The sequence below is a fragment of the Lasiodiplodia theobromae genome (assembly GCF_012971845.1).
Source record: "Lasiodiplodia theobromae strain AM2As chromosome Unknown scaffold_15, whole genome shotgun sequence".
NCBI classification, from domain to species: Eukaryota; Fungi; Ascomycota; class Dothideomycetes; order Botryosphaeriales; family Botryosphaeriaceae; genus Lasiodiplodia; species Lasiodiplodia theobromae.
The window spans coordinates 566,129-593,414 of record NW_023336355.1 but is presented as its reverse complement, the minus strand read 5'-3'; the positions used below and the strand labels follow the sequence as shown (position 1 = coordinate 593,414).

Genomic DNA, 27,286 nt, shown 5'->3' with positions numbered 1-27,286 from the left:
GTGCCCGAGGGGCGGTATAAGGGCTGGGCCCCGCTGGTTGGTCGAGACGGGGACGAGGAGGGAATCCTGGCTCGGAGGATCAACAGAGCCGTCGGGGAACAGAGAGCATTTGGGAGCTCACTCTAGCGGTTAATAAATCTCCGTGGAGAGGGCGACGGCGAGAGAAACAGAAACAGAGCGGTGCTGCTTAAGGCCGCGGGCAGGCAGCTCATGCACGCGCAGGGGCGCCGGCGGGTTGAAGAGGCACAGAGCGGATCCTCGTGCGTGACGCGCTGCAAGCAAGGGAAGAAAAGACACGGGGCTCTGATAAATGCGATCTCCAGACCCGTCCCGGCAATCGATTGATCCTAGGCGCGCCGTCACCAGATCCCCATGGCGAGCGGGGCGGGTTGCGGCGCTGTAGTTGAGGGCGAGTAACACGCCGAAGCTGTGTCAGGCTGCTGCGTATGCGGTGGAAGAAGAGGGAGCTGCGATCGAGCGCAGGCGGGGCGAGCCCATGGCGGAGCAGCAGAGCAGAGCAGCTAGCGGCACAGCAGGCACCGCAACGGCCGTGCGGGAACGGCCGCCAGCGAGAGTCGCAGGGAAGACGGGGCCGGCCATCGCGTGCAGACGGCGTGGGGCGCGCCGGCAAGCGGGTTGCTGGGAGCTCGTCGTTGCGACCCGACATGCACGCTGCTCTCGCCCTCTCGTGGGGCGGGGCCTCATCCCTGCGCCGCGAGCGAATGATGCCACTCGGCCTGTTTCCTCGACCCTTGGCGCTCGCCCGGCCGCATTCCCCGCCGCACGTCCCCGGTGCCACTGCATGAACGCGACCCTCTGACTGTCAATTCCTCTTTTGCCCGCCACGTATCGTGACATCTGCCGTGCTATCTACTAAAAGTGTGCCGCCAAGTCTACTCCAGTTGCTGCCCCTCGAAGATCGGCAGCCGCTTGGAAACCTCCGCCCACGACTCCTCGCCCTCGCACATGTTCTTGACCGCCGCGATGATCTCCTCCTCCGATGCCCGCACCTGCTTCGTCGAGTCGCGGTCGCGCAGCGTGAACGTGCCCTTCTGCACCGATTCGAAGTCGACCGTGATGCCCAGCGGCGTGCCCAGCTCGTCGTTGCGCGAGTAGCGCTTGCCGATGCTGGCCGACGAGTCGTCCACCCGGCTGGAGATGCCCATCTTGCGCAGCTTCAGGCTGAGTCGCTGCACCAGCGGCGCGAAGTCGGCGTGCGTCGACAGCGGCACCAGCAGCACCTTGGTCGGTGCCACCAACGGCGGGAACGAAAGGACCTGCGCCCATCAGTTAGATGCATGCAATAATGGCGTGCAGACGGAGAAACTTACACCACGCGCTCCCTCCTCGTCGCCCGGCCGCACCCAGTAGTTGTGCTCGATGATGCTGTACAGTATTCTGCCAATACCGAAGGACGGCTCGATCACGTTGGGCGTGTACTCGCGCGTGTTCTCAACCCGCGTGCGCTTCTCAATGTTGACCAGCTCCTTGTCCAGCTCCACCTTGCCGTTGCCGACGCCAGGCACGTCGATCGTGATCTTGCCCGTGCTCTGGAGATCGAGCGAGAGCTTCTCGCGCAGCTCCTGCGACAGCGCTTCGACGGCTGCCTCGACCGTCTTGCCGTCCTTCTTGAACTTGGGGCCAAACTTCTTCTTTTCAATGTCGACCTGCCATTCCTCGACCTTGAGCGGCTCGGCGCGCTTCTCCCTGACAAGCAGAGGAGCTCCGGTCTTGTTCATGTGCACCGTGAGGTCTTGGCATGCAGCGTTAGTTGCATGTTGCACAAAAATTATCAGTATGGGTGTAACTCACCATAGGCGCTACGGTCGGCGCATCCAACGCACTCGATCCAGCCAGAGCTAGTGTGGAGTTCGGCATCCCAGCAGTCAGCCGCGTAGTGAGCCATCTCGTTAGCCATGTGCTGCCTGAAGCGGATCTTCTTGGGGTCCGCGCCAATCTTCAACAGGAAAAGCTGTATCCTGGCCAGGAAGTAGCCCAGCGTCTCGTTGTCCACGATGCCCTTCTCGACGGCCTCGCCAATTGGCGTGCTAGCAACTTCCGTCTTGCCGGAAAGCTGCACATCGCGGTTAAGCAGCTCAAGCTTGACGTCCTTAACCTCGTGGAAGCGAGGGTGCTTCTTGCCACCCTCGGGGTCCACAAAGTGCTCGATCTCGGCCATCAGGAATTCACGCACACGCAGGAGACCAGCCCTAGGCGAGATCTCGTTACGGAAGGACTTGCCGATCGAAGCAGAGGCGAAAGGCATCTGCTGTTGGTTGAATTCGAGCAGCTTCTGGAAGGTGAGGAATTGGCCCTGCGCAGTCTCCGGACGCAGGTAACCAGGCATGTTGCTGCTGGGGCCAATCGAAGTCTGGAACATCAGGTTGAACGAGACGGGCGGGAGCAGCTCGCCGCCGGTGGCAGGGTTCTTGATGTTGTACTTGACAATGAGCTCGCCGAGCTCAGCGCCGTCGTAGTTGTCAATCTTGGCCAGAATCTCCTCATACTCTTGCACGACAGCATCGTCGAGCTTGACGGCCTGGATGTCCTTGACCTTCTTCTTCTTCTTCTTGGGGTCCTCCTTCTCCTCCACCTTCTGTCCACGAGCCTCCTTGTCTCCCTTCAGCCGCGACTCGAGAACCTCCTCGACGAGGTGGTCCGCTCTGAAGATCTCGCCAGTCTTGGGGTCCTTGCACATCCAGTCGGCGAACTTGTCGACGTGTCCACTGGTCTTCAGGACCTCATGCGGGGTCAGCATGGTGCAGTCGACCTCCAGCATGTCCTCCTCCAGGACGAAATGCTTTCTCCACAGGTCAATGATGTTGGCCTGCAGAGCGCAGCCGGGCGGGCCATAGTCGAAGAGCCCAGAAACACCACCATAGATTTCGAAAGCGGGAGTGTAGAACAGGCGGCGGCGCATCAATGACTCAAGCGCAGCCTTGTCAAAGGGCTCGCCGGTCTTGGTGGTAGCTGTGGGAGCCATGACGGGCTGTTCCTTGCGTTGCGGGACCACGTATTTGTAGGCAATGGGCGTAGACGCGAAAGTCCGGGGATGCGGGGTGATGCGGCGGGCGCAGTTGAAGGTGGTGGGTCGGGCAATTGCAGAGGAAATGCGCAGGAGTTGCAGAACCTGGCGCATATACTTAAAGCTGCCCCTCGGCGAAATCAAATGACGGGCGAAGCGAATGATGGTGGGGTTGTGACTCTTCAATGAGCCACTTGCTGTGAGTCTTTTGCTCGGTGAATCGGATTCCCGGCGGTGAGCCGTTTACGGTATGGCTCCCGGGCAGAAAAGTTGGCCGCTGATCTGCGACGCGCGCCGACACAAAGTTGTCGACCCGCTCACAACTCTCTCACGTCCCGCTAATTGTCGCTCAAGATGGGCTCCGAGAAGCTCTCCGAGAAGCATGCGCTTCCTTTCAAGACGAAGAACAAACTCAAGCGAAATGATTACAACCTCAAGCAGAAGAAGGTCCGCGAGGCCACCAAGAGAGATGAGAGGATGCGCAGGAAAAGGGAAGAAGCCAAGAATCCCCGCCTGAAGGAGGAGCGATTGGCGCGCAACGTTCCCGTAACCATCGACAAAAAGCGTACCTGGGATATTGTCGACAGCGACGACGACAATATCCTGAATGCGGCGGTCGATGTCGAGCGGTTAAAGAGGCAGAGGCTCGCGGCGGAGGAGGCTGCTGAGCAGGCGGAGGAGGAGGAGGAGGAGAGCGAGGCGGAGGGCGAAGACAGTGACGAGGACGATCGCGACAGCATGCTTGACGAGTCTGAGAGCGACGAGGAGGAGGATGAGGAGGAGGAAGAGAAGGTGTCGAAAAAGAAGAAACGGGCAGAATCTCCTCCACGGACGCAACGTGCGTCGAGCCCTTCGGGGTCCACGGCAACCACGAACCTCCACCTGACTCCCGAGAGTCTAGCAGCCAAATTCCCGGCCCTTTTCGAGCCTCAAACGAAAGAACCTAAAATCCTGGTCACAACCGGAATCAACAGCACCTTGCACAAAGAGGCAGAGCTCTTCACGAAGCTCCTCCCCAACAGCAATTACGTTCGCCGCTCTGCACACCGCTACGGACACAAGTACTCAGTGAGGGAAATCTCCAAATTTGCGGCCAATCGCGATTACACTACCGTGGTGATCTTGATGGAGGATCAGAAGAAGCCGTCTGGTCTGGACATTGTGCATTTGCCTAATGGACCCATGTTCCATTTCAGCATCAGCAACTGGGTAGAAGGCGCCAAACTCCCTGGGCATGGCAACCCTACCGAGCATTACCCCGAACTTATCCTCAACAACTTCCGCACTCCTCTCGGTCTGCTGACCGCACATCTTTTCCGCACCATGTTCCCGCCTCAGCCCGAGCTGGAAGGCCGGCAGGTCGTCACACTCCGTAAGTGGATTTCGAAGTGCTTACCCTAGTGCCATAGCTAACTTTGTATCACAGACAACCAGCGTGATTACATATTCGTACGCCGACACCGTTACATCTTCCGTGACAAGCGCGCAAGCGAGAAGAGCGTGGTTGGTACAGATGGCAAGCCGATAAAGGGTGTGGAAGATATACGAGCAGGTCTCCAGGAGCTGGGTCCTCGATTCACGCTGAAGCTGAGGAGAATAGATAAGGGAATCCAGAAAGCAAGCGGCCAGGAGTGGCAATGGAAGGCTGGAAGCGAGAAGGTCCGGACACGGTTCGCGTTGTAAGCGCTTATTGCATGGTAATGGAAATATACCCATCCGCCCAATTCAGAACATATTCAGCCGCCCAGGATTCCCTAAGAGCAATTTCTCTGTTGAAGATAGCTTGCCGAGATGCGAAAAGCTATCTGCACCAACGTCGTATGTGAGCCTGAGAACCTAATCATTGTGCACAAGGAATTTCTAGGTGCAATCCAATGAAGAGCCAAATCTCCTGAGAACCGGGGTCAAAGGTTACGAGACGATTCCAGATGACAGAGAAGTGCACTGCAATATGATTGGGAAACTTTGACGACATATCTCGGTAGAAGAGGCAAGATGAACAAAGAAATGAGCCCGAGTTTGGAAAAGCGTCCAGAAAGGGCTTCCCATTGCGGGCACTCTTCCTTGGGATAAAGAACTTCACCGAATCCCCCCCGGACTACTTCTCCGCCGCACGCCCACATTTCGACGCCTCTCCAAAGGGGCCCTACCTCAGTCGACTACGAAAAGCCAACAACCAGCCATGCAGCTGCCACGCCGCAAACCGTCCCTCCGCACAACCCCCAAACCCCCCCGCACCCTCCTCTCGCCCATCTCCCCCATCTCCCCCAAAACAATCAAACCCCTCCGCCACGCCTCGTTCGCCGCCGCCACCACCTCCGCATCACCACCACCACCAACAACCGCCAAACCCCCCACCAACACCACTACCATCATCTGCAACCTCCGCGGCCAGCCACTCCCGCCGCGCCTCGGCAAACATCCGGCGGTCACCGCGCGGCTCAGCTCGGCCGGCGAGTACCACATCAGCGTGCCGCTGCGGGCGAAGAGCGCGTACCTGCGGTGGCGGGTGGCGCAGTGGAAGCGGCAGCGGCGCGCGCACGCCGAGCGCGGCGACCCGCCCGCGTACGCGCAGCGGCTGCTCGAACTCATTGCGCTGGACGAGGCGGCGGTCGCGCGGGCGGAGGAGGCGCTGGGACGGGGCGAGGAGGTTGAGGTTGTGCGGGAGAGGTGGAGGGAGAGGTGGGGGAGGGAGAGGGGGCGGTTGCAGCAACAACAGCAGACGAAGGGCCGGGAGGATGGGGTGGTGGATGATGAGGTGGAGAGGCTGAGGGAGCGGGCGGAGTATTTGGCGGGGAGTATGGAGGGGTATTTGCAGCGGTTGGCGGAGACGGAGGAGCCGCGGATGAGGATGGTGTTTTCGGATTTGTGGGAGCAGGATAGGCAGAGGAGGGAAGAGGTGTCGCGGAAGATTGAGGAGGGGGATGTTGGGCAGGGTGAGCAGGTGGAGAAAGTACAGGCGCAGAGGAGTGTGAGAGAGGACAGGATGAGGAGTCTGAGGCCGAGGAAGGGGGGGAAAGTTGTGAAAAGGGAGAATAAGCGTGCTGCTCATCGCGTTTAGAAATCTGACCGGGCTGCTGCGTTTGGGACGAGGGTTGGAAAATGAACTTGGTTGACACCATTTTTATTGTTTTGTTGCGTTAGCGTGTCAACTTTCCTCACTCTTCCCTTGGGACATATACTAGAATTTAGAATTGTTATGAGCAGATGACCCAATAGTATACAGGGTTCTAACTCTATTAAAATACAATATCTTAACTGCCAATGTGCCTCATATCCTCCATTATATTTCGTCTGTTTTCTCATGGACTGAGAAGAGCTCAAAAAGTTTAGCCAGGATGCGTTGTATTTGCGTGGGACGCACCCGACCACGCTGGTATCTGGCTTGCCAAAAAATTTTGAGACATTGAATGTCACTTCTGAGCAAAGCCACCCAAGATCAGTAGACCCAAGGCAAGATCCTCCATCTCACCATCTTCTTGTACTTCTCCCAGTCCTCTCCGTACTTCTTCGAACACATGACATCGTCCCTCCGTTCGCGATGCATCAGCAGAATGGCGAAGTAGAGCACGTAAAAGTACGTGAACAGAGTACCCCAGCCCCTGGCCTCTCCCTGCACGACCTCGCGTCCATCGAGCATCTTGTACACATGCTCGGCCGCAGCTGCGCCGCCAGCCGGCAGGATAGTGTAGCCCGCGAAGCCGGTAGGCATGCTGAACGGCGACGCCTGCAGCCAGTCGCCAAAGTAGTTGATATGCCTCGACATGCCCCACCAGCCGGCGGTTAGTAGCCTGGTGCCGCGCTTCGTCTGAATAAATGACAGATCCTTGACGCTGGGGTCCTCGGGACGGGTGCGGAAGACGTTCTTCTGGGCGTTGGCAGCGCGGAAGATGTACAAGCCGAGGGCAAAGACGGCAGTGACGGCGGCGACGCCGGCGGGGCCGAGGCGCACCGGGTGGGCGGCGAGGTAGCGGCACTGGGTCGAGTAGAGGAAGGGCACCCACACGAGGTCGCCGAAGCACAGCATGAAGCCGAAGCCGTCGGTGGTGATGTCCATCATGGTCAGCACGCCCGCCTCGCTCCACTGGCCCGCCAGCACGTACCAGCCCTGCACGCAGGCCGTGAAGACGATGCTGTCGGTGACGAAGCCGTAGTTGCGGTACTGCTGCGCGACGAAGGCGAGGTCGAGGAGCAGCCAGCCCGTCAGCCCAGGCCGCATCTCGCACCAGGTCTTGATGTCAATCTCGCCAAAGAAGGGGAGAGTGACGCGCGGGTTGAGTTCACGTCCGATGTAGAAGTCGTAGATGGCGCTGCCAGTGTTGCCGCCGGTCGCGAGCTCGCGCATATCTGGGTTTGGGTAGTTGGTGTTTACGCTGAAGCTGCGGAGGTACACGTAGAGGGACAGGGCGTATGCGACCAGAATATTGGCGGTAAGCAGTTGCACGTAGTTTTCCGCGAGGTAAGTCCAGACGAAGAAGTCGGCGCCTTGCAGGTATGTTCCAATGGCGCAGGCTGCCAGCTGTACCAGGGATGTCGAGAATGCTTACGAAAAACTCAGCTTCGGTTTGCGTCAAATTTCCAGCATTGCAACTTACCATTGAGACGATACTTGAGTGGGCGTCCATGGTGAACTAGCTTCGTACCGTACACCTCTTGGGCAGGAAGCACCTTGTCGAGAAACAGGCTCAGGAGATAGTATCCAAGTACGATGCCTGTAACCTTCAAGCTGAAAAGATCCAAGATACCCTGACTGGGCCAGCCGGTCTCCAAGCGCAGCTTCTCCCAGTCAAGATTTTGAGGGTGCAGGAGCGAGGGCACGGGACAACCGGCGATGTCATTGCAGCCAAAAGCGAAGACATACAGGAGAACCGGAAGGCCGAGAACGATGGCGCTTGCGCCAAGCCTGGAAGAGATGGGTTAGCAGAAGCGAATGGAATGAGGAAAAGAAGGCTTACGGTCCGCCAAACTCGTACTCGGGTTTAGCGTGAGAAGACATTGTTCATCGCAGTGAGGGGAGAATTTGCACGCCTCTTCTGATATGGTCGAGTATTTGAGTGTCGGCGGGAAATGTGGATCACTTGAATGGCACGATGCGGAAGGCGCGTTTCCGGCGCCACAAGGAACCACAACAGCAACCGTGCTCAAGGATTCTCTTGGCTTTGACTCGCTAGCTGGGATCCGTCGCGTAGCTACTTGATTGCGAGCTTCCGGTTGGCTGTCATTCACTGCGGAATGAGCAGAGTTTAAACTGTCAGAAAGTCAGTAACGTGGACAACTAAGTCAATTGCAGTTTGTGGTCCATTACATTCGGATGATTCCAAACACTTCTCTCCCAAGTGAGCAGATGCTGGAGGAAAAGGAGACAGCGAAGTTAGGTTTTGTTTCGGAGATCGGCCCGGCCCGAGATCTTCCGCCCACAAGAAGCCCAAAAAGATGTGGAGAACCAGCAGTGCTCTCGTCTTGCATACTTCAGGTCACAAAAAAAAAAAACAGATGTGCGGCCTACGTCTACAGGCAGGAAAAAAAAGAAAGGCAGAACGTACAACAGCGGAGGTTCTCCAATGGTCGCCCACTTGAATAATATGGCATGATAGCGTGATTACGCACCCCAGAATCACTTAATTTTTTTTTCGGGGCATTTATTCATTTCGACAATGGCCTTAAATTAGGCAGCAGCCCTACTCGAGGAATGGAAACAAAGTTGCAGCTGCAGACACAGCCTCAAATCAACATACGAGCAACTGGGCCATATTGCAGAGCAGCAAATTCTACCTGCAGAATAAGATTTTAACCGAGCCCACTGCATTCCAGTCGTTTTACAACTATAGATAGGACTCGGATTCAGATATGTAAGGGGCGGGGTTAGAAAGAGATGAAATGTAATATGAAGGTTCGGTCGAGATTGGTTCCGTTTTGGGAAGAAAGCATCGCAGAAGTCATAGTTCCCTATGGATCTTCCAGAGCAGAGGGCTGCAATGAAAGCTCAACGAAGGTATTATTTCTGTTCGTGTGAGACTATATTCAGACTCTCGCAGGAGATTTCGTAGGTACCAGAAGAAGTGTGCATTCAAATTCATATTAAAATCAATTTCTAGAAGAGGGACATCAGGCTACCAGTCATGAATTTCCGATGGACCTGGACAGAAGCGTTCATAGCTCCAGCCATTACGCGTTCCCCATTCGTACAGTTGGAAGAGAGCTCGCGGGGTTGACTTGATCCAACCCTCATAGCAGATCTGGTGTCTTGGATCGTCCCCCCTTGCACGCGCGGCAACGACCTCGCTTGTGCCGGGGGGATGGCCAACGTCCAGAACTTTGACAAAGACGTTGTGCTCGAGCTCATCCTCTTCGTCGTCATCCGGTTCAGGGCCACGCTCGACGCTGTTAACGACCTCGTCGTCGACGACCAGGCACATGCGGCCGATCTGCACTTCGTCTGGATCGCGGCCTTCGTTCATGGCCGTCAGATGAGAGCGAAATGCGTCGCGGATCGCGGCCTGATCAGCGCCAGGTAGAGGAATGACGGTCCAATCCATGAGTTCAAGTAGCTGTTCATCATAAGGTTCGTCGCGGCCGTAGAGATAGCGGGCGATGTAGTCGTTTATTTTTTGCACGGCCAAACGGGCGCGTTCGGGAAGTTGTTGCCCGTCCGGGTGTGCTGGGTCTGGGTCGGCAGATGCGACGGTGACGAAAACAAGAAAGCCCCACTTGTCGCCATAAAGCCGCTTGATGAACCTGGCATCGGAATGGGCTGACATGGTGAAGTTGGCGAGGAACAAAGTGAAGCCACGGATGGTCGCGCAGAGGGAATATAAATACTAGGCCCCGCTCGCGGCGCAGGCTCCTCTGTTGCCTTGTATGTCCAACTATTCTGCATGAACGACCCTTCGCTCATTTTTCTGTCCCTCTCTCGTCACCATGAAAGCAGTCAATCTTTTGATCTTGGAATTACAACATCAACAACAAATGTGGTAATCTGGGTCAGATGGTGGGAGATCAAATACGTATCAGGTTAGCAACCTTTTCACTGAATTTGGTCGTCAAGTACTCATCAATGAATGCAGTACCCCGTCCAATATCGCAGACGCGTCACCCAGCAACACCGCTCCTGTCCAGTCAAGCGCAACAACCGCTGCCCCAGAACCCACCAACGCCGCCAACGGAACCAACACGTACTGCGGGAAATACTACATCGTAGCCACAGGCGATTACTGTGCGTTGGTCAGTTCTCAGAACGGCATCGTCCTGAGCGACTTCTACTTCCTCAACCCGGAGATCGATGCGAACTGCACCAACCTCGAGCTGGGCAAGGCCTACTGCGTCGCCCCGGTAGGCACCATCTCGACCTACTCCGGATACGGCGGTGCCGTCACCACAACGGGCGCATGCGCCACCGCTTTCGCACGATCCACATGCTTCGGTGCCACTGAAACCTTGACTTCAGTCCCGTTCATGGCCGCCAATGCAACCTTCTCGGTGACGCGAGCATCCACGACTGCGACAGAGACGGCAGTGCCTTAACCCACGGCACCGGGAACGGCCAGTGGATGCGAAATGTACGGGCAATACCTATCAGCCAGCTCCGAGGAGATGGAAGCCGAGATCAACTCCTGCTCGGCCGTCGCCTCCTTCTACGAGGTCAACCTGAGCGACCTGCTGGAGTGGAACCCGAGCCTCGACAACTCTTCCTCCTGCAAGCTCGAGCAGGGATACAGATACTGTGTGCAGCTTCATGGACGTAAGACTCTCCCGTCCCTTCCACCCTTCCCCCTTCCCCCAAACACTGACATGAGCTCACCTCCATTTCCCCCATAACAACCGGCACCACCACCACCGACAACGACAACAACACCTCGACCACGACAACCGCAGCCACGCCCACCATCACCAGCGGTGTCACCCAAACCGGCATCACCAGCACCTGCAACGCCTACGTCCTCTACACCTCCTCCGACGAACAGGGCTACTGCGCCGACATCGCCTCGACCGCCGGCATCTCGCTGTCCGACTTTCTCGCCTGGAACCCGGCCGTCGGCGAGGCCTGCGATGGCCTGTGGCCTGGCTACGCGTACTGCGTTGGTGTCAGCGGAGGTAGTAGCAGTACTACCGCTGCCCCAACCACAACTACCATGGCCCCTACGACAACGACGACGGCAGCGGCGCCGACGACGACTGCGACGGGCGTGACGCCGCCTGGTCCGACTCAAGAGGGCATCGTGGCTGGGTGCACCAAGTACGTGTTGCAGCAGGATGGCGTTTATTGCTACGACATGGCGCTCGCGGCGGGCATTGAGCTGGACGAGCTGTACGAGTTGAATCCGGCGTTGGGCGGGGATTGCTCTGGGTTGTGGCCGGGGTATGCTTATTGCGTTGCTACGTGAGGTGAAAGTGGAGGAGGGGAGATGATGTGGATAGATGAGACTGAGTAGGTAGATAAGAGAGTGTGAATGTGAGGGCTGAGGTGCCTGCCTGCACTTTGGATCCGTATCTACTGCGCTGAACATGCGATTTCATGTGTTGTGTGGATATTTGCAATCCAGGTTTCCAATCAATACATATCTGTGGGTATTATTCAGCGTCAAAGCCCTCCAATTTACTGCTGATTGCGTTTTTGGAATTCACAACGCTGTTAATAGATCACCAAAATTGTTCGAGTCCATGGTGAAGCATTTGTGAAGTCTGGTCAGCAGACATTTGCCTAGCTGTCTACAAATAAACCAACCCCTAAACTTTTTGATCCAGAGTAAATTGTGCGGTTCTTTTGAAATTTGGTACGCCCAAATAGTTTGAAATCTATTCCCGTTGCTTGCGCATGGGGAAAACGGTACTCTACAGCAGAATCAAACCCGCCAGTTCGCGAAAACTCACGTATGTTTCAGTCTACGCGTGCCTTGTGCGCCCAAGTGTGTCGAAATTGCTCTCACACCCACATGGCTCTCTTACTTGTTCGGTCGTCCATCATTGACGGTTGTGCCCAGCATACCCTTGCTGTCCATGCATCTCATTTGCATGCTCCTGTTCCAACTCCTGATACGTTTGCATATTTTGCTGAGCTGCTATCTGACGGTTGTGCTCCTGCCTGCGCCTTCTTTCTTCTTCCTGTCTTTCTTTCGCTTTCTTACCTGCATGCGACCGCGAAGAAAACCCCAAATCAGTAACGGGTTCCAAGACGAAGGAGAAATTTTATCATTACTTACCTTCAGAAGACGTAAACCGAAGCAAAAAGCAACCCCGATACTTGGGGCTCGCACGGAGAATATCATTCTTCTTGATAGTCTCCTGCCCAATGATGACATCGCAGGGCAAGTGGTTGAACACAATAAAGCTGTTATGCCAAAACGTATTGTCATCATTCTTGATGCTCCAATATGTGAAAATCAGCCACTCAGGCATCTCAATCACACCATTGGCTACTTCGATCGGCTCGCCGCGGTATTTGTGGTAGGAGTGCGCAACCTCGCGCGCGGCGCGCGGCGAGATGAAATTGTCGTCGGCACCCGTGTCCAGGCGCCCTTCGAGGGCCCTGTGTTGCCGGTCGCAGTTGAAAAAGAGGAACAGCGTTTCCTTGCGGTTCATGAACCCGCTGCGGCTTGATTCCGCCCGCGACGAGGAGGAACCGGGACCCGTGCCGATTTGGTGCGGCTTCAGGTAGGTGTTGAATGCTTGCTGTGCTTCCCATTCTGACATGTGCAAGTCAGTTGGCTGATGGTCATACGCTGATTCGTAGTCTGAAGCGTCAGATTCTCCATAGCCGTCTTGTTCTGGAGTCTCTATCTCACTCAAGGGTGGCGTCGGTGCACGAGGCGGGACGTTGGGAGCAAGCGCATCTGAGCTGCTGGAGTTGGCCGTTCTGCCTGACGTGGCGGTAGGCTCTGGTTCCTCAGTTGGCCTCTGGCTAATGGGAGGCTGAGAGACTTTAAAATCCATGACGTCGTAGGGCGGTGGTGGACCGTTGAACACGGGCTTGACTTGGAAGACATTGTAGTGACCGTTGACTTGGCTATGGATGCCTGTCTGTTTGATTACATCTTCGATGGAAGTTGCTTTCTGCTTGCTGGATTCCAGCCCGGCTATGGCTCGTGACACAGCAGCCTCGATTGCTTCAGTGAGGATATCAGCCCTGACCATCGTGTCTGGTGAGAGACTGTTGTTTTGTGCTCTCGAGGCCGGACCCTGCGAGGGCCGCCTAGTTTGCTGTGTGTGCGCCACCGAAATACTCTTGCGCTCAGGAGGGTTTCGCTGACGAACTGTTCGGGGTAGTTTGGAAACTTCATTTGAGCTCGCTAGACTGGCGTCAGCGAGAAATAGTCCATTTGAATAATCAGAAAGGTATATCTTACTGTCGGGTTGAAGTCTCTTCGACTTCTGGTTTTTGCTGAGCCTCACCATACAACCACCTTTGACAATCACTTCGTTAGGCTTCAAATTTGCAATGCTCTGCTCCGCCCGCGCACAAGGAGGCGGAGAGTCTGGATGGACGACAGCTTGCTGAAGTGGTGGAGCTTGTTCTTCCGCACCCGATTCGGCCTCAGAGCCAGTCCCATACCGCCCAGCCGGGGTACTTGATGGGTGTGACTGTGGCGCTTGACTACTAGCAGCATTGTCCGTCTCGGGCGCGGCTGCTTTCTGCGCACTGGCGCCTGTATCTCTTACCTTCTTCCACTCCTTGAGCAGTATGCCGACAGATTTCACCTGACCCAGATGACTGAGTTCGTCTGTATGCTCCACGGGAACTTCCGTGCCATAGTCCACGCGTGACAGCTCGTTTAGTACATAAGGGCTCCTGACAATGGTTGCTCGGATGGCAGTTTTTCGCAAATGGGGCTCGTCTCGTAGTGGATTGGGTGGCTTGCTGCCCGTGTATATGATGGCGTGCTTGTTCTGACGCGCACGGTTCAATTTCTTCGTCGCATTGCCCCCATTCGTGGTGACAGGTCTTGTCAATAACAGGTCAGCCTTTAGTGGCTTCTCGGCGAAATCTGGAGTGGGGAACAACTCACAGGCAAATCAGGTTATCGCTGCGAACTTCCACAACAACTTTCCTACACTTACTCCCGCCATTCGGTTGGTGGAAGAAGATCTTTCAAATAAATTAGCAAAGCGTTCGAAAAGTAGTATCAGATCTGTCACATACCGTCCCAGGCTGGAAGGAGCCTGAAGCTGGCGCCTTTCGGTGTCGGATGCGTTAGCTGTCAACCTCTACTGGAGTAGTGGCTCCGAGCGGAGAGTAGAGAGATCGTGACAGGTTTGTGATAAGAAAGATGTGGACTAATGATGACTAGACATACCACAGAGCCCATCGGAGCGAGCGGCCGAAACAGTCGATGCGCGCCGCTGCGGGTGCATCACGATCCGGCCATGAGAGTTGATTCCTATTGACGTGGTGACGAGAGGTGGAGCATCACTCGCCAATGTAGCGCGTATAACTGAAGGGGAGGCATGCGGGTGCGGGGCAAAAGGGACTGCGAGAGGGTGCACACAGAATACTGGGCCATTATGAATCCGACACGTCTCTGAGCCTCATTGGAAGGGCAGTGACTAGAGCCTTGTGGCAGCCTTGCAAATGTGCCCATGCCGAGATATGACCCTGTACGTCATATCACCCCGGCTCTAGTAACGGGGCGCAGCGGCAGCTAGTGTTGGGTGCGATAGGCTCACCGGCCGAAACCAACGGCGGAGCGTCCACCACTGTGATAGGATAAACGTCGTTTCCGATGGTCAGGTGTGCATAAAATCTGAGGAGCGAGGCAGAATTTTTACTGTGGCGTTGCTAAGAGGGGCAGTGCTCTCACATGATGCGAATGAAGCCTTCCGAGGCAGCGTTCGTAATTCAACACCATGCCTGCCAGACAAAATTTCTCACGGAAAAATGACCCATTTTCTAAATCGTTATATCCCCAAGAGGAACCACCACCAAGCACACGTCCTCAGTTTGAAACCAGCGCAAGACCCACAATCGTCAAGACTGCCGCAAGGCCGAACACCGGTTTCTGCAAAAATGACTGCATATGCAGACGCACCTGGGGTTACACGAAGGTCTAGTTGGCCCAGGTAAATTGTCCTAGGCCAAGAAAGAGCGCTTGCAGGTGATGACATGGCGTGCAGCTCAGGCTTTCCTGCATTGGGAGCCTAAGCGACAATAGAGGCCGCAAGGCTGAAGTCGAGACTCCCCTCATCAATGGATAGTACCCAAAACACCTGGCGGCCTCAATTTTCGGAACAATTATGTCGAGTGAGCTGAAGGAGCTTCCGATACGCAATGGCTATCCTGAACTTGCAAGAATCATGGGACCGGTCCCCGGAATGGCCTTGTTCAAACGCTTCTCCTCATTGAGTGCGCGCAACCTTCTGTACAAACAAGCGGAACTACTACATCTGGGGGAAAGACTTCAACAAATGGACAATTTTGACCGTGTTAACGGACTGACATTTCACAAGGATGCCTCCGCCTTCATGCATTCGGCTGGCAATCCTGGTATCCAAGGAAAACAAGCGCGGATGATGGCCGAGATAGATGAGAAGCTGAAGATATACCGTTAGTATCACTCCGCTCCAAGTAACACTTGACCAAAATCACTAACATGTATGGCCAATAGATGAGACTTTACTCCGACATGCACAAGTCAACAAGCTGGAACGAGTCAATGGCTACGACCTCAACATACTTAGAGATTGGTTCTTGCGGTGCAATGGAGATGGCATATTTCCAGAAGGCATTGAGGCGAGGCCGTGGGAAGAAGACGATGAAGAACAGGAGGACCTCGTTGCTCTGTCGAGCCGGGACCATGATGTCTGTACAAAGTGGATAGCAGAGAAGATGGTACCGTGGCTGTACGATCGAGGGCTACACAAGACGAAACGGTGCCTCAGTGGAATAGACGAAGAGGCGGCACAAACAGGACTGGCCAGATGGAGAAACGAACCGTACAGGGCCTTATCTAGGGCCTTGAGCGTTGTGACATCGACCATGATACCGTCACTTGCCGTCATCGTTCTATATTTCATCCACAATCTTCTGGCGCGGATATTCGCAGCGACCATGTTCTCGGCACTTTTTGCTGTAACACTGGCGCTCTTAACCAAGGCTCGGGCTCCGGAAATTTTTGGAGCTACAGCCGCGTAAGTTTCCCAACAAGACGCAAGACCAACATAAAGGCATAACTGAATTCGCAGGGCAGGTTTGCGTCAGTACAAGTGGTTTTCATTGGAAGCACTGGCGTTGAAAACTGAACGAATTATGTTGAAAGCATGGTCGACTAAGCCTGATCTGGTTACTCGTTTCTCATTCTTTTCTGGAAATATTACCTACAAATTGTTCCCTCTTCACAAGGTAATATATTAAGCTCTGTTAATGATCTAGGTAGTTTGTAGCCTTCAATTGAATCCATTTTTAGCTGAAAAGTTGGCTTTCTTTTTCCTTTTTCTCATAAAACGTTTTTGTACTGCCGTGAGTGGCCACCTCGCACTTGGCCCGCAGCCGTACCGGTAGTCATCTTAGATAGTAAATACACCAGGTCCGGTCCGGCAAAATTGAACTGAACACAAACTCGATAGGCACATATGGCCACGTACCTCGCGAACAGATCAGATTTCTATTAGCAGGATATCATCGCAAGTCGCATCGTTTGCGCTTTGAGAAGAGCTTGCCCCCGCTCACCGGCCTCTTTCCGGTTGCTGATGTTCATTTTGGTATGCTAAATCCCAAAACGTCGCCCGTAGAACCGCTCTTCTCGACCTCGTCAGCCCCAGCATAGATCCAGCAGCCGCGCTGCCGCGCTCACCATCTAAAGCATCATCTCTAGCACCACTATCGCCACACCTCGCAGGTTATTTCGGAATAAGCGCACCGAGTTTCCGACAAAACGAGGCGGAGAAAATGGCAGTATCCAGTGCGACTTCTACCCGGAACGCTTCACCAAGGATTCTAGCGCGCTGCAGCACATGGAGTTCTCGTGCGCGGCGCTGGGCAGACAAAAGAACAAGATGTCATGCTGTCAGTGGTGCTATCAGCGCTATTCACGTAGTGACTATAGGAGACAGCATGGGGGCGGGTGCGTGAGAAGGCAGTCTATGGGTGCTTGAACCGTGGTTGATGAATGGGCTCGAGAACGAGGCTAGCGTTTTCTTTTTCCGTTCGGCGTCTGTCATGAATAAAAAGTTTTTTCCATTTGTCCATACATGCGGACTCTAGGTAGGGTTGTCTTTCAAGGTTGCCGTCGTCTGAAACTCTTCCCCGTAAATCACCTTGTTTGCTCTGCTGTGTTCTTGCATCTTTCTGTCTAGGTTTGCTTTGTTCTTGGTATATCTCGACCCAGACAGATGGCTATACTAGAGGCAAACTCATTGAAGTATTGCATCTGAGTAGTGTTCTTCCGACGTGGCTGTGAAGAGATGGTGTGCTCGGTGTTCCTCCCCACCCAATCGGCGCGACCGAGGTGCTGCTACGGCAACGCTTTTGCCACAAACCCACCTTTACAAACATTCTCGCGTAGAGGCTAGACTTGAAATTCTACTTTCCTTGGTTGGTCTTATCGTTTTGGTGGGATACTAAAACCTGAGGTCCAGGGAGAGCAAGGCTGGAATTGGGCCTTATTGGATGGATGAGGTTTGCCGCCCCTAGTAACGCCTGCAAGCCATTGCCAATCAACCCCAACACAGCCTCACATTGTGCAAACACAAGCGTGTGAGCGTGGGATTTCACTGGTAGACAAAGTGTGAGCTGTAGGTAGCCACCGCAACGCATCAGCTGAAACACGGGTCTTCTGGCTTTGTGAGCTGGAATGTGACGAGCCATTGGGCCTGCAATCCCCTGAATGCATTGATAAATATGTGAACCTCCCCTGCGTCCCCACTATGTGGCTCTAAGCAAATATCCCAAGAAATACAGCACCAGGCCGCTTTCTCGAGCGGGAGGACACCCAAACCACGGTGGAATGAAAGCAAAGTCCGCCGAGTAAACCAAAAAGTCAAAAGTACGCGTAAGAGAACCGAAAGCCCCAAATCTCGTAAAATACGAGCAAGGTACCTACTAAAGAGTGACAGAGCTGATGTTGTATGAGAACGAAAGAGGGAATCGTGCCGGGGCACTTGCAGTAGGGAAGGTTGAACAGCCGAGCAACCTCTGGTCACCCTGGTGTCCTCGGTTGCTGAGTGCCGTTCCTGGCAGACAGTTCCCGTTTCACACCCCGCCAGGGTGGATCGAGCCCAGCCACAGACGTGCACGCGCCAGCAATCAAGGCGTGCAAAGTTTATTAGGACGACGATGCATCCCCTTCCCGTACCTCGCGCGCAACAGCCCGTCGACCACGGCTCTGCCGTAGCCCACGCTCTTGAGGTGCTTCTTGAGGCTACATCGGCGCGAGTAAGCCTTTTGGCAGTGCACAAGGCATTGGAAGCGCTTTGGCTCGAGCGGTAGGAACGTCTTGCAATGGTCCTTCCTGTGCCGGTCAAACGAAGATTGGCCGGAGTATCGATGACCGCAACACACAAGAGGAGGAGAAGAAGATGAAGAAGCGTTGGTCTCAGTATCGAGTGAGGTTGCTGATGGATGTACAGCCACCTTCGACTCGGTAGCATACTGTGCTCCTGCTCGCTGTTGTTCGCCGAAGTAATGTCCCGGACCATTGTCTTTGGGCGGGCGCCCATGGGGCGGAAAAGAAGACTGCGGGCTCAGTGACTCCGGAGAACCTACGATCACAGAAGAGCAGATAGAGGAGTTGTCCAATTCAAGAGTGGCCGGGTGCATTTGAGGTCTGGGGAAGCTCGGCATGAACTCCGTGGAACCAACGGGAAGAGTAGAGTAAGAATCGGATGGTACTGAAGAGCTTTGCATGGAGGGCATGTCGCATGGTTGATAGAAGGTGCCTTGGTAATTCCACCCGAGGTCCGCTGAAGATGAATGAGCGTTGCAGCAAGGGGTGCTGTACGATGGAAATATCCCCTCTGGAATCAGAGGAACTGAGGAGCTCATGTCCACCAGACTGTTTTGGAGTTCAGACTCGCTGACGTCCTCCCAACTAGAACATGTCAGGGTCGAGGGCCCTGCAACGTAAGAGGATCCGTATGTTTGCTGATCAGGTAGGAAAGGAAGGTGGGTCATCGTGGATGCTGAGTTGATGTAGAAGCACGAATACAACGACGACGTCAGGCGAGGACCTGTTCTCAAGGTCTGAGTCAGCAACCTCCTTCACGCAATAGAGTATGTCAGACCATACTTACAGAACCTTGTCTTGTCGAGACGTAGAAAGAGCTTCGGATGCAAATAGAACTGGTCGCGACGAAGGGTTGTTGGAGTCAGCGGTCAGCCACTGGCCTTCGCGTGTCGTATGGTATAGATGAAGGGGGGAACTTGGGGACTATGATTGAGCCAGCCAATCATCAAAAGAAGGTGAAGACTATACGGCACGTCCGGCGTGGTAGAAGAAGACTAAGAGGTGAAGAGAGATGGTGATGATGCCCGAGCTGACCGGTGCCGACGTTGAATTATATCCTACTCTGTGAGCATCAGCCGTCGGAGGTATGCCACTTGGAAGCACATACCCTATTTCCCAAGGACTCGACATATCAGCCCAGGAGACCAACCATCATCGTTGTCAGAAGTGGCGCTTGATTTGGAACAGCGCCGGGTTCCAGGTGTGGGAAGCATTTTTGCTGCTGGGTCAGGACATGCCACATTAGTCGGATATCTAGGCCACCGTCCCAGATCTCAGACGCGGTGGCATCCGGTGTGATCAATCCTGTGTGTGGGCAAGGAGGAACACTAGAGAGATTAGCCTCTCGTTGATCGCCGACCTGCACCAGCACCCGAAACTGCACATTTTATCAAGCGCCGAGGTGTTTCTTTTTTTTGTTTTAGGATTGGGTGCAGTAGTTCTTGGGTGCGGCGGGAGTGGGCGGCAATTCAGGGGGTGGGACGACGCTGGCTTGGTGAAGAGGGAAAACGATCTGCACTGGAGTAAAGACACGTTGAAGAGGCCACTGCCAAGGCGTGAGCTTTCCAGCCCATCCTTTGTAGAATCTATCTTATGGCTTCTTCGATGTGGCCGACCGATCTGTGTGCCAAAGGATGGTGGATGGTGACTTCGTTGAACTCATACTTCGGATGGGCAAAAGAGGAGAAGAGAGAAGCAAGAAAAACTTCACAAGCGGCTCCGGGACGGCCCACCAGATAAATATCGTAAGACTGATACTCGGCCCCGCATCCACGAGTCGGCAAAGACGGCGGTCCAGCCTTACGCTGGCTGTGTATACTAAGCCTGCTTGCAGGATGTGGCTGCGGTGGCACCCCTTCCGGCCGATTACGAAATTCCAACCCCAAAGAACCCAACATCTACTGAGAGGGGAAGTTGTTACGCTTATATGATCCTTTAGAGGATTTTATTTCTCTCCTATGAAGTTGATGAGAACGCGCGGTGTAATCACCTGGCATGTCTACAAGCTGGTATTCGGACTTGATTCAGCGATATGGCTCGTCTGGAATTTATACGACGGCAAAGAAGCCCTGTAAATTTCTCTTGAGAAGGGGCTATCACCAACCTGAGGCCTTCATGAGGCTTTCGGATTTTCACTGACGGATCTTGGCTGAAGAAATCATTATTCGAAGCTGGCTCGAAACGAGGGCTGACACCCTCGGTGGAGCCAAGAGTGCCACATGCGCTCTCTCATTTTGCCCAGTATCCGTTTCTCAAAAACCTTTCTCGAAGGCGGGAGATGTCGGGGCCATCTTCCGAAAGAGGGCTCACAGCGTAAGCTGGTTGAGCAGCAGTTGGTCCATGTTGACAGGGTTTCCAGGACAATATCGCTGGAATCTTCTCATGCTTGATTCGGCCGCTCTCGAGGCCTTACTGGAGAGGAGAGAAGCACGCACTCCGGCCCCATTGCTTCCTCATATGACTGTTGCACGATTGCAGGGTTTTGCTGCAAGCCGAGATGCCCCACCCACCACCACTTCACTGCCAAAGCACGGTGCCACCACAAATCGAGCACTGCTTTCCCCCATCGGCACACTCAGCGGCTGAGGATTTACCTTAGCGGCGTAAATAAGACTCGTTTCATCATCGACGCTCTCTTAAATCTACGGGCTTCGCGCCTGTCGCTGCTGGAGATCCGTACCCATAAGCGAGGTGGGGTATGCTGTACGATGCTGCGAAGAGATTACCTCGCAGCCCAGCTGAAAATTTGCCTTGACGAGGCGTTCTGTAGGTAGCCGAAGCGAGGGCGCAGCTCATGTGGACCCCGGGCCGCACCGCTACAGAAAAGCCATGGCTGGCTGATGCTCCGCGTGACGAATGATTCTGCACGGCAGGCAGGCAGAAAAAGTGATTAAAATTGAGTCTCGCCGACCGTTCAGATCAGTGTTTTTCACTTGCAAAATAGTTGGACAGTGGGTCAACTGCGGCAACTTGTACGAACATGAACGATGTATTGCTACGTGAGCGAAATAAAGAAACAAGAATCAATCTTCAGACATCCTGACAATGCGCTTCAGGTACAGACTCTCCCCAAGTCGGCCCTGTGCTTGTCTTCATGTTTCCTCAACTCACCAGAACGGCGGAATTTTCTCGGACAGAAGGAGCAAGAAAACTCGATCTTCGGAACGCCACCGTGTCCATACTCCCTTTGATGCCGAGCGAGGTTACACTTGTTTGTGAAAGCTATCGGGCATCCCGGCTCCGGGCAGCTAAACGACGACTCAGGCTTCCTCGGAACAACTATGCGGCAGATTTCACACCCACAGCCTTCTACCCCTACGTTCGGATGCTGCTGCATGTTTTGGGAGTAGCCGTACCCGGTTGCTGTTGGATAGTTGAAAGACTCGGGTGCTCTGTTGTTGGGCTCTGCCTGTGGTGACGGCGAATCCAGGAGGGAAAAGTCCAGATTGAGCTCGTTCAGATCAAGCTGAATTTCTGAATTTTCGGAGAAGCTCATGTCGTACGTATTGAAGGCGTTCTTGCTGACCACCTCTGAATTCAGATCTCAAGCTGGCAACACAACACTTGCGATCAGCTCATAGATCTACTTACTAACCTGCAGCACGGTAATGCGCACTCACCTACTGGGGCCTTGACGTTCACGGGCAGGGCGGCTCCAGTTGGAGTCTGGACGAGACCAGACACCACAGCGAAGGAAATTGGTTGCGAAGTGAAAAGAATTTCTGCTCGTCAAAAGAGAAATGCGGTAGGCAACTTCCTGAAGTGATGAATTCTTTCCGAAGAGTGCTGATTATTTATGAATAGTGGTAGCATGGTGGTAGGTCTGCAGGATACTCCCCTCTCGAACCGTCCGACTTTTGGTATACGCATTTGAACCAAACATGATGTTTGAGAAGCAGGAGCATCCATCCCGCAACAGCAGGATGGCATTCAATATACCCTCATCCCGCCTGAAGACGACGTGGAGTTACGAGATGAGGTGGCACTCGTCCAGCTGAGCGCAGTATCCGCAATCCCGCTTCCGCTCCCGCTTGAAACCCCCTGCCCCGACGCAGGATTGTTTCCCACAGGACCGCCTGAACTTTCCTCATATTGTTACAATCCATGGCGAAGCCGGATTCGAGAGCCAGGAGCGATTGGCGATACTCGGGAATAGCAGACTATTGAGCATTGAGTTAGTGTTATTGTAGATATCAAGGGGGCTGGAAAAGGAACATGCCAGGCTCTAATTGGCTGCCCATCCAGGTCGTGATTGGAGGATGACTGTCAATGAGAGGTCACGTGTTGGAGACTTACCTTCAGGCATAGAAAGATCTATGATGGCAAGCTTTCTAAAAGATGGTGAAGCTGATGTTCAAATTATATATCAGGCTAGAATTGATAGAAGCCTCTAACTGTGCGGCTGACTCTGAGGATATACGAGTTAAAGCCACAGTGCGGCTCTTCGCAGCCTTCGGTGGGGCTACGTTTCTGACCCATCCACAGCACGCACAGCCTGCCTGGCTCAGCCGCACAGATGGACATCCATTGCCACCTTGCCTCTGCCTTGCTGCTGCCTTGCTGATTTCTCATGTCTGCCTTGGATTACCTTGCAGATTGCCTTGCTGCAGTTTGCAGGATTTAGAAGCTGTACTCTCTGTGACTCTGCGATTGCACAATTTGTCGCCAGCGCTTGTGCGGTCGCGTCAGTGCGGCAATAGAAAGAAGTAAACTGAAGCCGAGAAGACTTCCTCTCACTCAGACGGGATGGTATCCCGCATGCATCCCATCAACTGTGGGTCATCTTGGCAGGTGCTGGTGTTAATCTGAGGCTGATGCAGGATGGTATTACCTTGCGTGTCTGCCGAATCCCGCATATCGCGCGCCTCCCGATTTTTCTTGCGACAACACGTTGACCGGTCACAACTCCTGGCTTGGGAGGTGGGTAAGTGGCGCAATCCCGCATCCGCTCGGTCTATGGGTAGTTCGTGGAGGAAGTTAGCAACAGCTTCGTGATGGTGGCGTTAGGCAAAGATGACGCGCAAGCGATAGCTGCAGGACTATCCCGCCGATTGGTCGCGAGCCAGCTACGACCCTTGTCCAGTGGGATAGTTTGATACAATTTCAGACAGGTTTGGGAAGCGTTCCAATTCCCGTGTGGTTCTCCAAGCCGCATGTCGGGAGAAATGAGGGATTTTCTTTGCGGCTCTCAGCGCTCAGGGGGGACTTGCAAGAAGAGCTCAAAATTATCCGCGTAAAATACCTAGCGTTATAGTCTGGCTTGCACGCGCGAATCAATCAGGACTTTGAAAAGCTATGATATGATTCAACGTTACACATTGCGCTATGAGCAAGAACTGATCTCTCTTCCTTGGTAAAGTTCCAACTTTGTCAATCCTGAATCCTGAGACGCCCGCCAGCCGCAGGAGTACATTCAACAACACTTTGATTGAGACAAGATATTGGCTATTCCAAGCGAAACAGTTGAACTCCAACACACCCTTAGAGCCTTTCTCTCTCTCCCAGCACTTGCTTGTTAAAAAACTTCATATTTATATCTACGCGCGCATGGTTATCCGCAAACCTTCCACCCCGCAAGGGATGAACTTTTGCACCATGTTCTTGACTCCTGTCGGCATTCCTTCGTGTGTTCTTCCCATCCATGCTATTAAAAAACTGCGCGAAGACGATTGTAGGCTTTTGGGAGGGGTTTGAGGTTGACTGAGCGGGTCGTTGCGCATCGTACGTGGGTGGTGAACGCTTCTCTGGGCAGACGCGAACCCGGGCATTTGAAGAGCTCGGACCTTCACGTGCTGTGACTGACATATTCTAGAAAGAAGGCATTAGGTAAGATCAATCTCCCAGACATACTGTTATACTCACCTAAAGCTCAGAAAGACAACGCTTTGCATTTGGTGTACTCGTTCTCCGGTGTGCCAATCAAGTCCGTTGTCGGTCGGATCCTTTACACTGACTTGGCCGCTCTTCAAACGGATACATGGTGTTTAAATGGTTTGTATAGATCCTAGGTAAGACAGGAAAAGGTCACCAGACGGGCTCCAAGGAGTGCAGGAATTCCCATCGTGGTCCGTTTTTCTGCGAATGGAGCCGGATGCTCATCCAAGAACAACGCTGCAGAAACGTGACCATGAATCCACAGTATTTCAGCTTGAATGATCCCACAAGGAATGGGATTGTGGCCGGAAATCGGGTGAGAATCGAGTAAAATTCCGACACGCATCCGGAATACGTGGGATGGAGGTACGGGAAAGGCGGGATTTTTCATAAACGGGTACTGCAGGAGAACGTCTCCTGTTGAGACAGAGGTCTGGTCATGTTGCGGGATGAGGGAAAGTCTGCGGGATAGAGGAGGCGTGGCATAAATCTACAGGATTATGGCGGGGCTGGCGGTAGGATGTCAGGCTGCAGCGTCGCCTGCATATGTGTGGGTGCGTTACCCCGCTGCCCACCACCCTCATTTGTGGACCGCCGATAAGTGTCTGGACCACCAAGCTACCTACCAGGAGGCACAGATGACGGGAAACTTATCGTTAACATACGAAAAGTCATGGAAACGCCCGTCATTACCTGCTGAGCGGACCTTGCATTGCCCGAGACGGTCGCGAAGCCAAGCGCTCCGAGGCGCAAGGAGCCTGAGACATGGCGCCCGACCATCAATTTGGCGTCTCAGAAATGGGTAATTTATTCCACTGATCTTTTTGGTGGTAAAACCATACACTGTTCGACCAAATCACATGACAGCCGACCGAATATGCCCAGTATGCAACGGGGCGAAACTGGGGCAACGTGAAACCAATGAATGTCTGACAGAGCTCGATCAATCCAATGAGAACAAAGCTGCTGTTGGACTTACGTCGCGTCTACATATGGGCACGAAAAGGAAATTCCGTAGCATTGGTGGGATCTATCTCGGATTCGGACAGTCCCGTTGGAAACTACTACGTGGAAGAAGGTGGAAAGTTACCCACCTGTACTGTGCACGTATACGTCGACTTGGCGTTCTATCGTGTGCCATTCGATGCAAGAAGGATTGTCTTTGAGATCGGTCGCGTGTTGTTCTTCAAGGGTGGTAGAGAGAGTGGTGAGACCCAAGGCTGCGTGTTCAAAGTGGTTCGCATTTGACAAGGCTATCTGGGAGCCAAACTCAGATCGGCCGAGCTGCCGTGCATTTAAAGCATGCTCGGGTATTGCTTCTCGTAGCTTTTTGGAAGTTCAGTGCCTGATCTTCTACATCCTCGGTATCCCAAAACAGACACTTGATCAGAAGTTTCACCCCCCTTCTATTATGCCTTCGTCTTTCCAATTCCAGCGGCTCTGTCCGCTTCAGAATGAAGTACGCCTAATCAAGCTCTTCCCTGGAACCGACCACGAGCCCATACGCTGCGATTCCCATGTCAAATCTCTGGATGATACTCCTGAATACGACGCTCTATCATACGCCTGGGGAGAGAAAATGGCTACAGAACCAATCAAGCTTTCTGGCGAAAGCTTCACTGTCTCGGAAAATTTACTGTCAGCCCTCAAATGTTTGCGGCTTCCAGACCAGATGCGTATCATGTGGGTCGACGCGGTTTGCATCGACCAACAGAACGATGACGAGAAAGCGTGGCAAGTTGGACTGATGGGAAAAATATTCAGTAAGTGCAAGGAGGGATTACTTTGGATTGGAGACGCATCAGAACAAAGCGACGCTTGGTGCACTACCAATGACAAGGGGTACTGCACCCCCTCGAACGAATGGAACTTCCGAAGGGGCCACGTCGAACACAACTGCTCATATGAGCTCGATCGTGACGAAAACACATGGAAAGGCCCAGAAAGTCTTCGAAGCGAGCAGCTGAGCTGCAGATGGCATGGATTTCGACCGCGGATGTCCACGCTCCTGAATCTGATCGACATGCTTGGCAGCGATTCACACCTCTGTGATATTCCACCATTTTCTCAAACCGTTCAAAATCAGGGAGTGCCTGATATAAGCTGTCTCGAACCGCTCATGGCACTTCGAGCATTCATGAACCGGAGCTGGTGGACGCGCAGGTGGACCGTCCAAGAGGCCGTCTTGCCGCCCGTCTCAACACTGTGCTGGGGGGAATTCAGATATTCGCTTGACGATCTGGTTCTGGCTGCCGATAGGCTTTACACCCATTCAATCACTTGTTGCTCTCGGTTCTTCACCCAACTGATTCACAAGCTGGAAGCCCTATCGTGCGGAGAGGCCACGGTCAATGCTCTCTTCAATTTTCAAAAACACATTCACACCCTCGGCTTGACGAAAAAACGGCTTTGTCAATCCGACATTGGTATTAATCTCATGGATTGCTTGTACAACTTCCATGAGCGGGAATCGAAGGATCCCCGAGACAAGATCTTTTCACTACTGGGACTTCTCCCCAAACACTTCCGGCTCGCTGCAGACTACCAGGCCACTCCAGAAGAATTGTACGAACGAGTGAGCCTGCTTTTATTGAGCAAATACCCGGACCGATCACTTTCTGTCCTGTGGAGAGAGTCCGAGCCCAAGCTGGCTACTTCTACACCTTCGTGGGTTAAAGACTTCAACAAGGAAACAAGCGCATCCAACCGCCGGGCCCGTGGTGAGCTCTATGACGCTTCCAATGGCGAACAGGTTCTGATTCAGGAGTCCGGTAATGGTGTCCTCTCATTTCTCGGGACTAAGGTAGACGTCGTTTCGAAATTAACGCCTCAGTCGCATGTCGCATCTACATATGCTCTGGACCAATTTTCAACATTTCGAATATGGGCTCAGTTTCTACGCCTCGATCATCGTTACGGGAGCAGCTACATTGGCGGAGGTACCCTGATGGAAGCC

At 53.8% G+C, this 27,286-nt stretch overlaps 7 protein-coding genes across 7 annotated transcripts; 3 read left to right on the top strand and 4 right to left on the bottom strand.

The window, feature by feature from the left end:
- Positions 1-893: 893 nt before the first annotated feature.
- Positions 894-3,139, bottom strand: LTHEOB_5529 (Glycyl-tRNA synthetase; the record flags this gene model as incomplete). The annotated part of the gene is made up of 3 exons (XM_035514684.1): positions 894-1,277; positions 1,332-1,753; positions 1,813-3,139. 3 exons carry the CDS (start codon positions 3,137-3,139, stop codon positions 894-896), a joined length of 2,133 nt encoding a protein of 710 aa, XP_035373819.1.
- Positions 3,140-3,379: 240 nt separating this feature from the next.
- LTHEOB_5528 (RNA processing factor 1) lies at positions 3,380-4,708 on the top strand (the record flags this gene model as incomplete). The annotated part of the gene is made up of 2 exons (XM_035514683.1): positions 3,380-4,397; positions 4,452-4,708. 2 exons carry the CDS (start codon positions 3,380-3,382, stop codon positions 4,706-4,708), a joined length of 1,275 nt encoding a protein of 424 aa, XP_035373818.1.
- Positions 4,709-5,207: 499 nt separating this feature from the next.
- On the top strand, positions 5,208-6,086 carry LTHEOB_5527 (uncharacterized protein; the record flags this gene model as incomplete). Its single annotated transcript, XM_035514682.1, has 1 exon — positions 5,208-6,086. One exon carries the CDS (start codon positions 5,208-5,210, stop codon positions 6,084-6,086), a length of 879 nt encoding a protein of 292 aa, XP_035373817.1.
- Positions 6,087-6,464: 378 nt separating this feature from the next.
- Positions 6,465-8,021, bottom strand: LTHEOB_5526 (Deltasterol reductase; the record flags this gene model as incomplete). The annotated part of the gene is made up of 3 exons (XM_035514681.1): positions 6,465-7,567; positions 7,621-7,928; positions 7,981-8,021. The coding sequence occupies 3 exons, from the start codon at positions 8,019-8,021 to the stop codon at positions 6,465-6,467; spliced, it is 1,452 nt and encodes a 483-aa protein (XP_035373816.1).
- Positions 8,022-9,135: 1,114 nt separating this feature from the next.
- LTHEOB_5525 (uncharacterized protein) lies at positions 9,136-9,783 on the bottom strand (the record flags this gene model as incomplete). Its single annotated transcript, XM_035514680.1, has 1 exon — positions 9,136-9,783. The coding sequence occupies one exon, from the start codon at positions 9,781-9,783 to the stop codon at positions 9,136-9,138; it is 648 nt and encodes a 215-aa protein (XP_035373815.1).
- A 227-nt stretch (positions 9,784-10,010) lies between these two features.
- On the top strand, positions 10,011-11,406 carry LTHEOB_5524 (Carbohydrate-binding module family 50 protein; the record flags this gene model as incomplete). The annotated part of the gene is made up of 4 exons (XM_035514679.1): positions 10,011-10,036; positions 10,090-10,388; positions 10,602-10,763; positions 10,898-11,406. 4 exons carry the CDS (start codon positions 10,011-10,013, stop codon positions 11,404-11,406), a joined length of 996 nt encoding a protein of 331 aa, XP_035373814.1.
- Positions 11,407-12,214: 808 nt separating this feature from the next.
- On the bottom strand, positions 12,215-13,153 carry LTHEOB_5523 (uncharacterized protein; the record flags this gene model as incomplete). Its single annotated transcript, XM_035514678.1, has 1 exon — positions 12,215-13,153. The coding sequence occupies one exon, from the start codon at positions 13,151-13,153 to the stop codon at positions 12,215-12,217; it is 939 nt and encodes a 312-aa protein (XP_035373813.1).
- Positions 13,154-27,286: the final 14,133 nt, after the last annotated feature.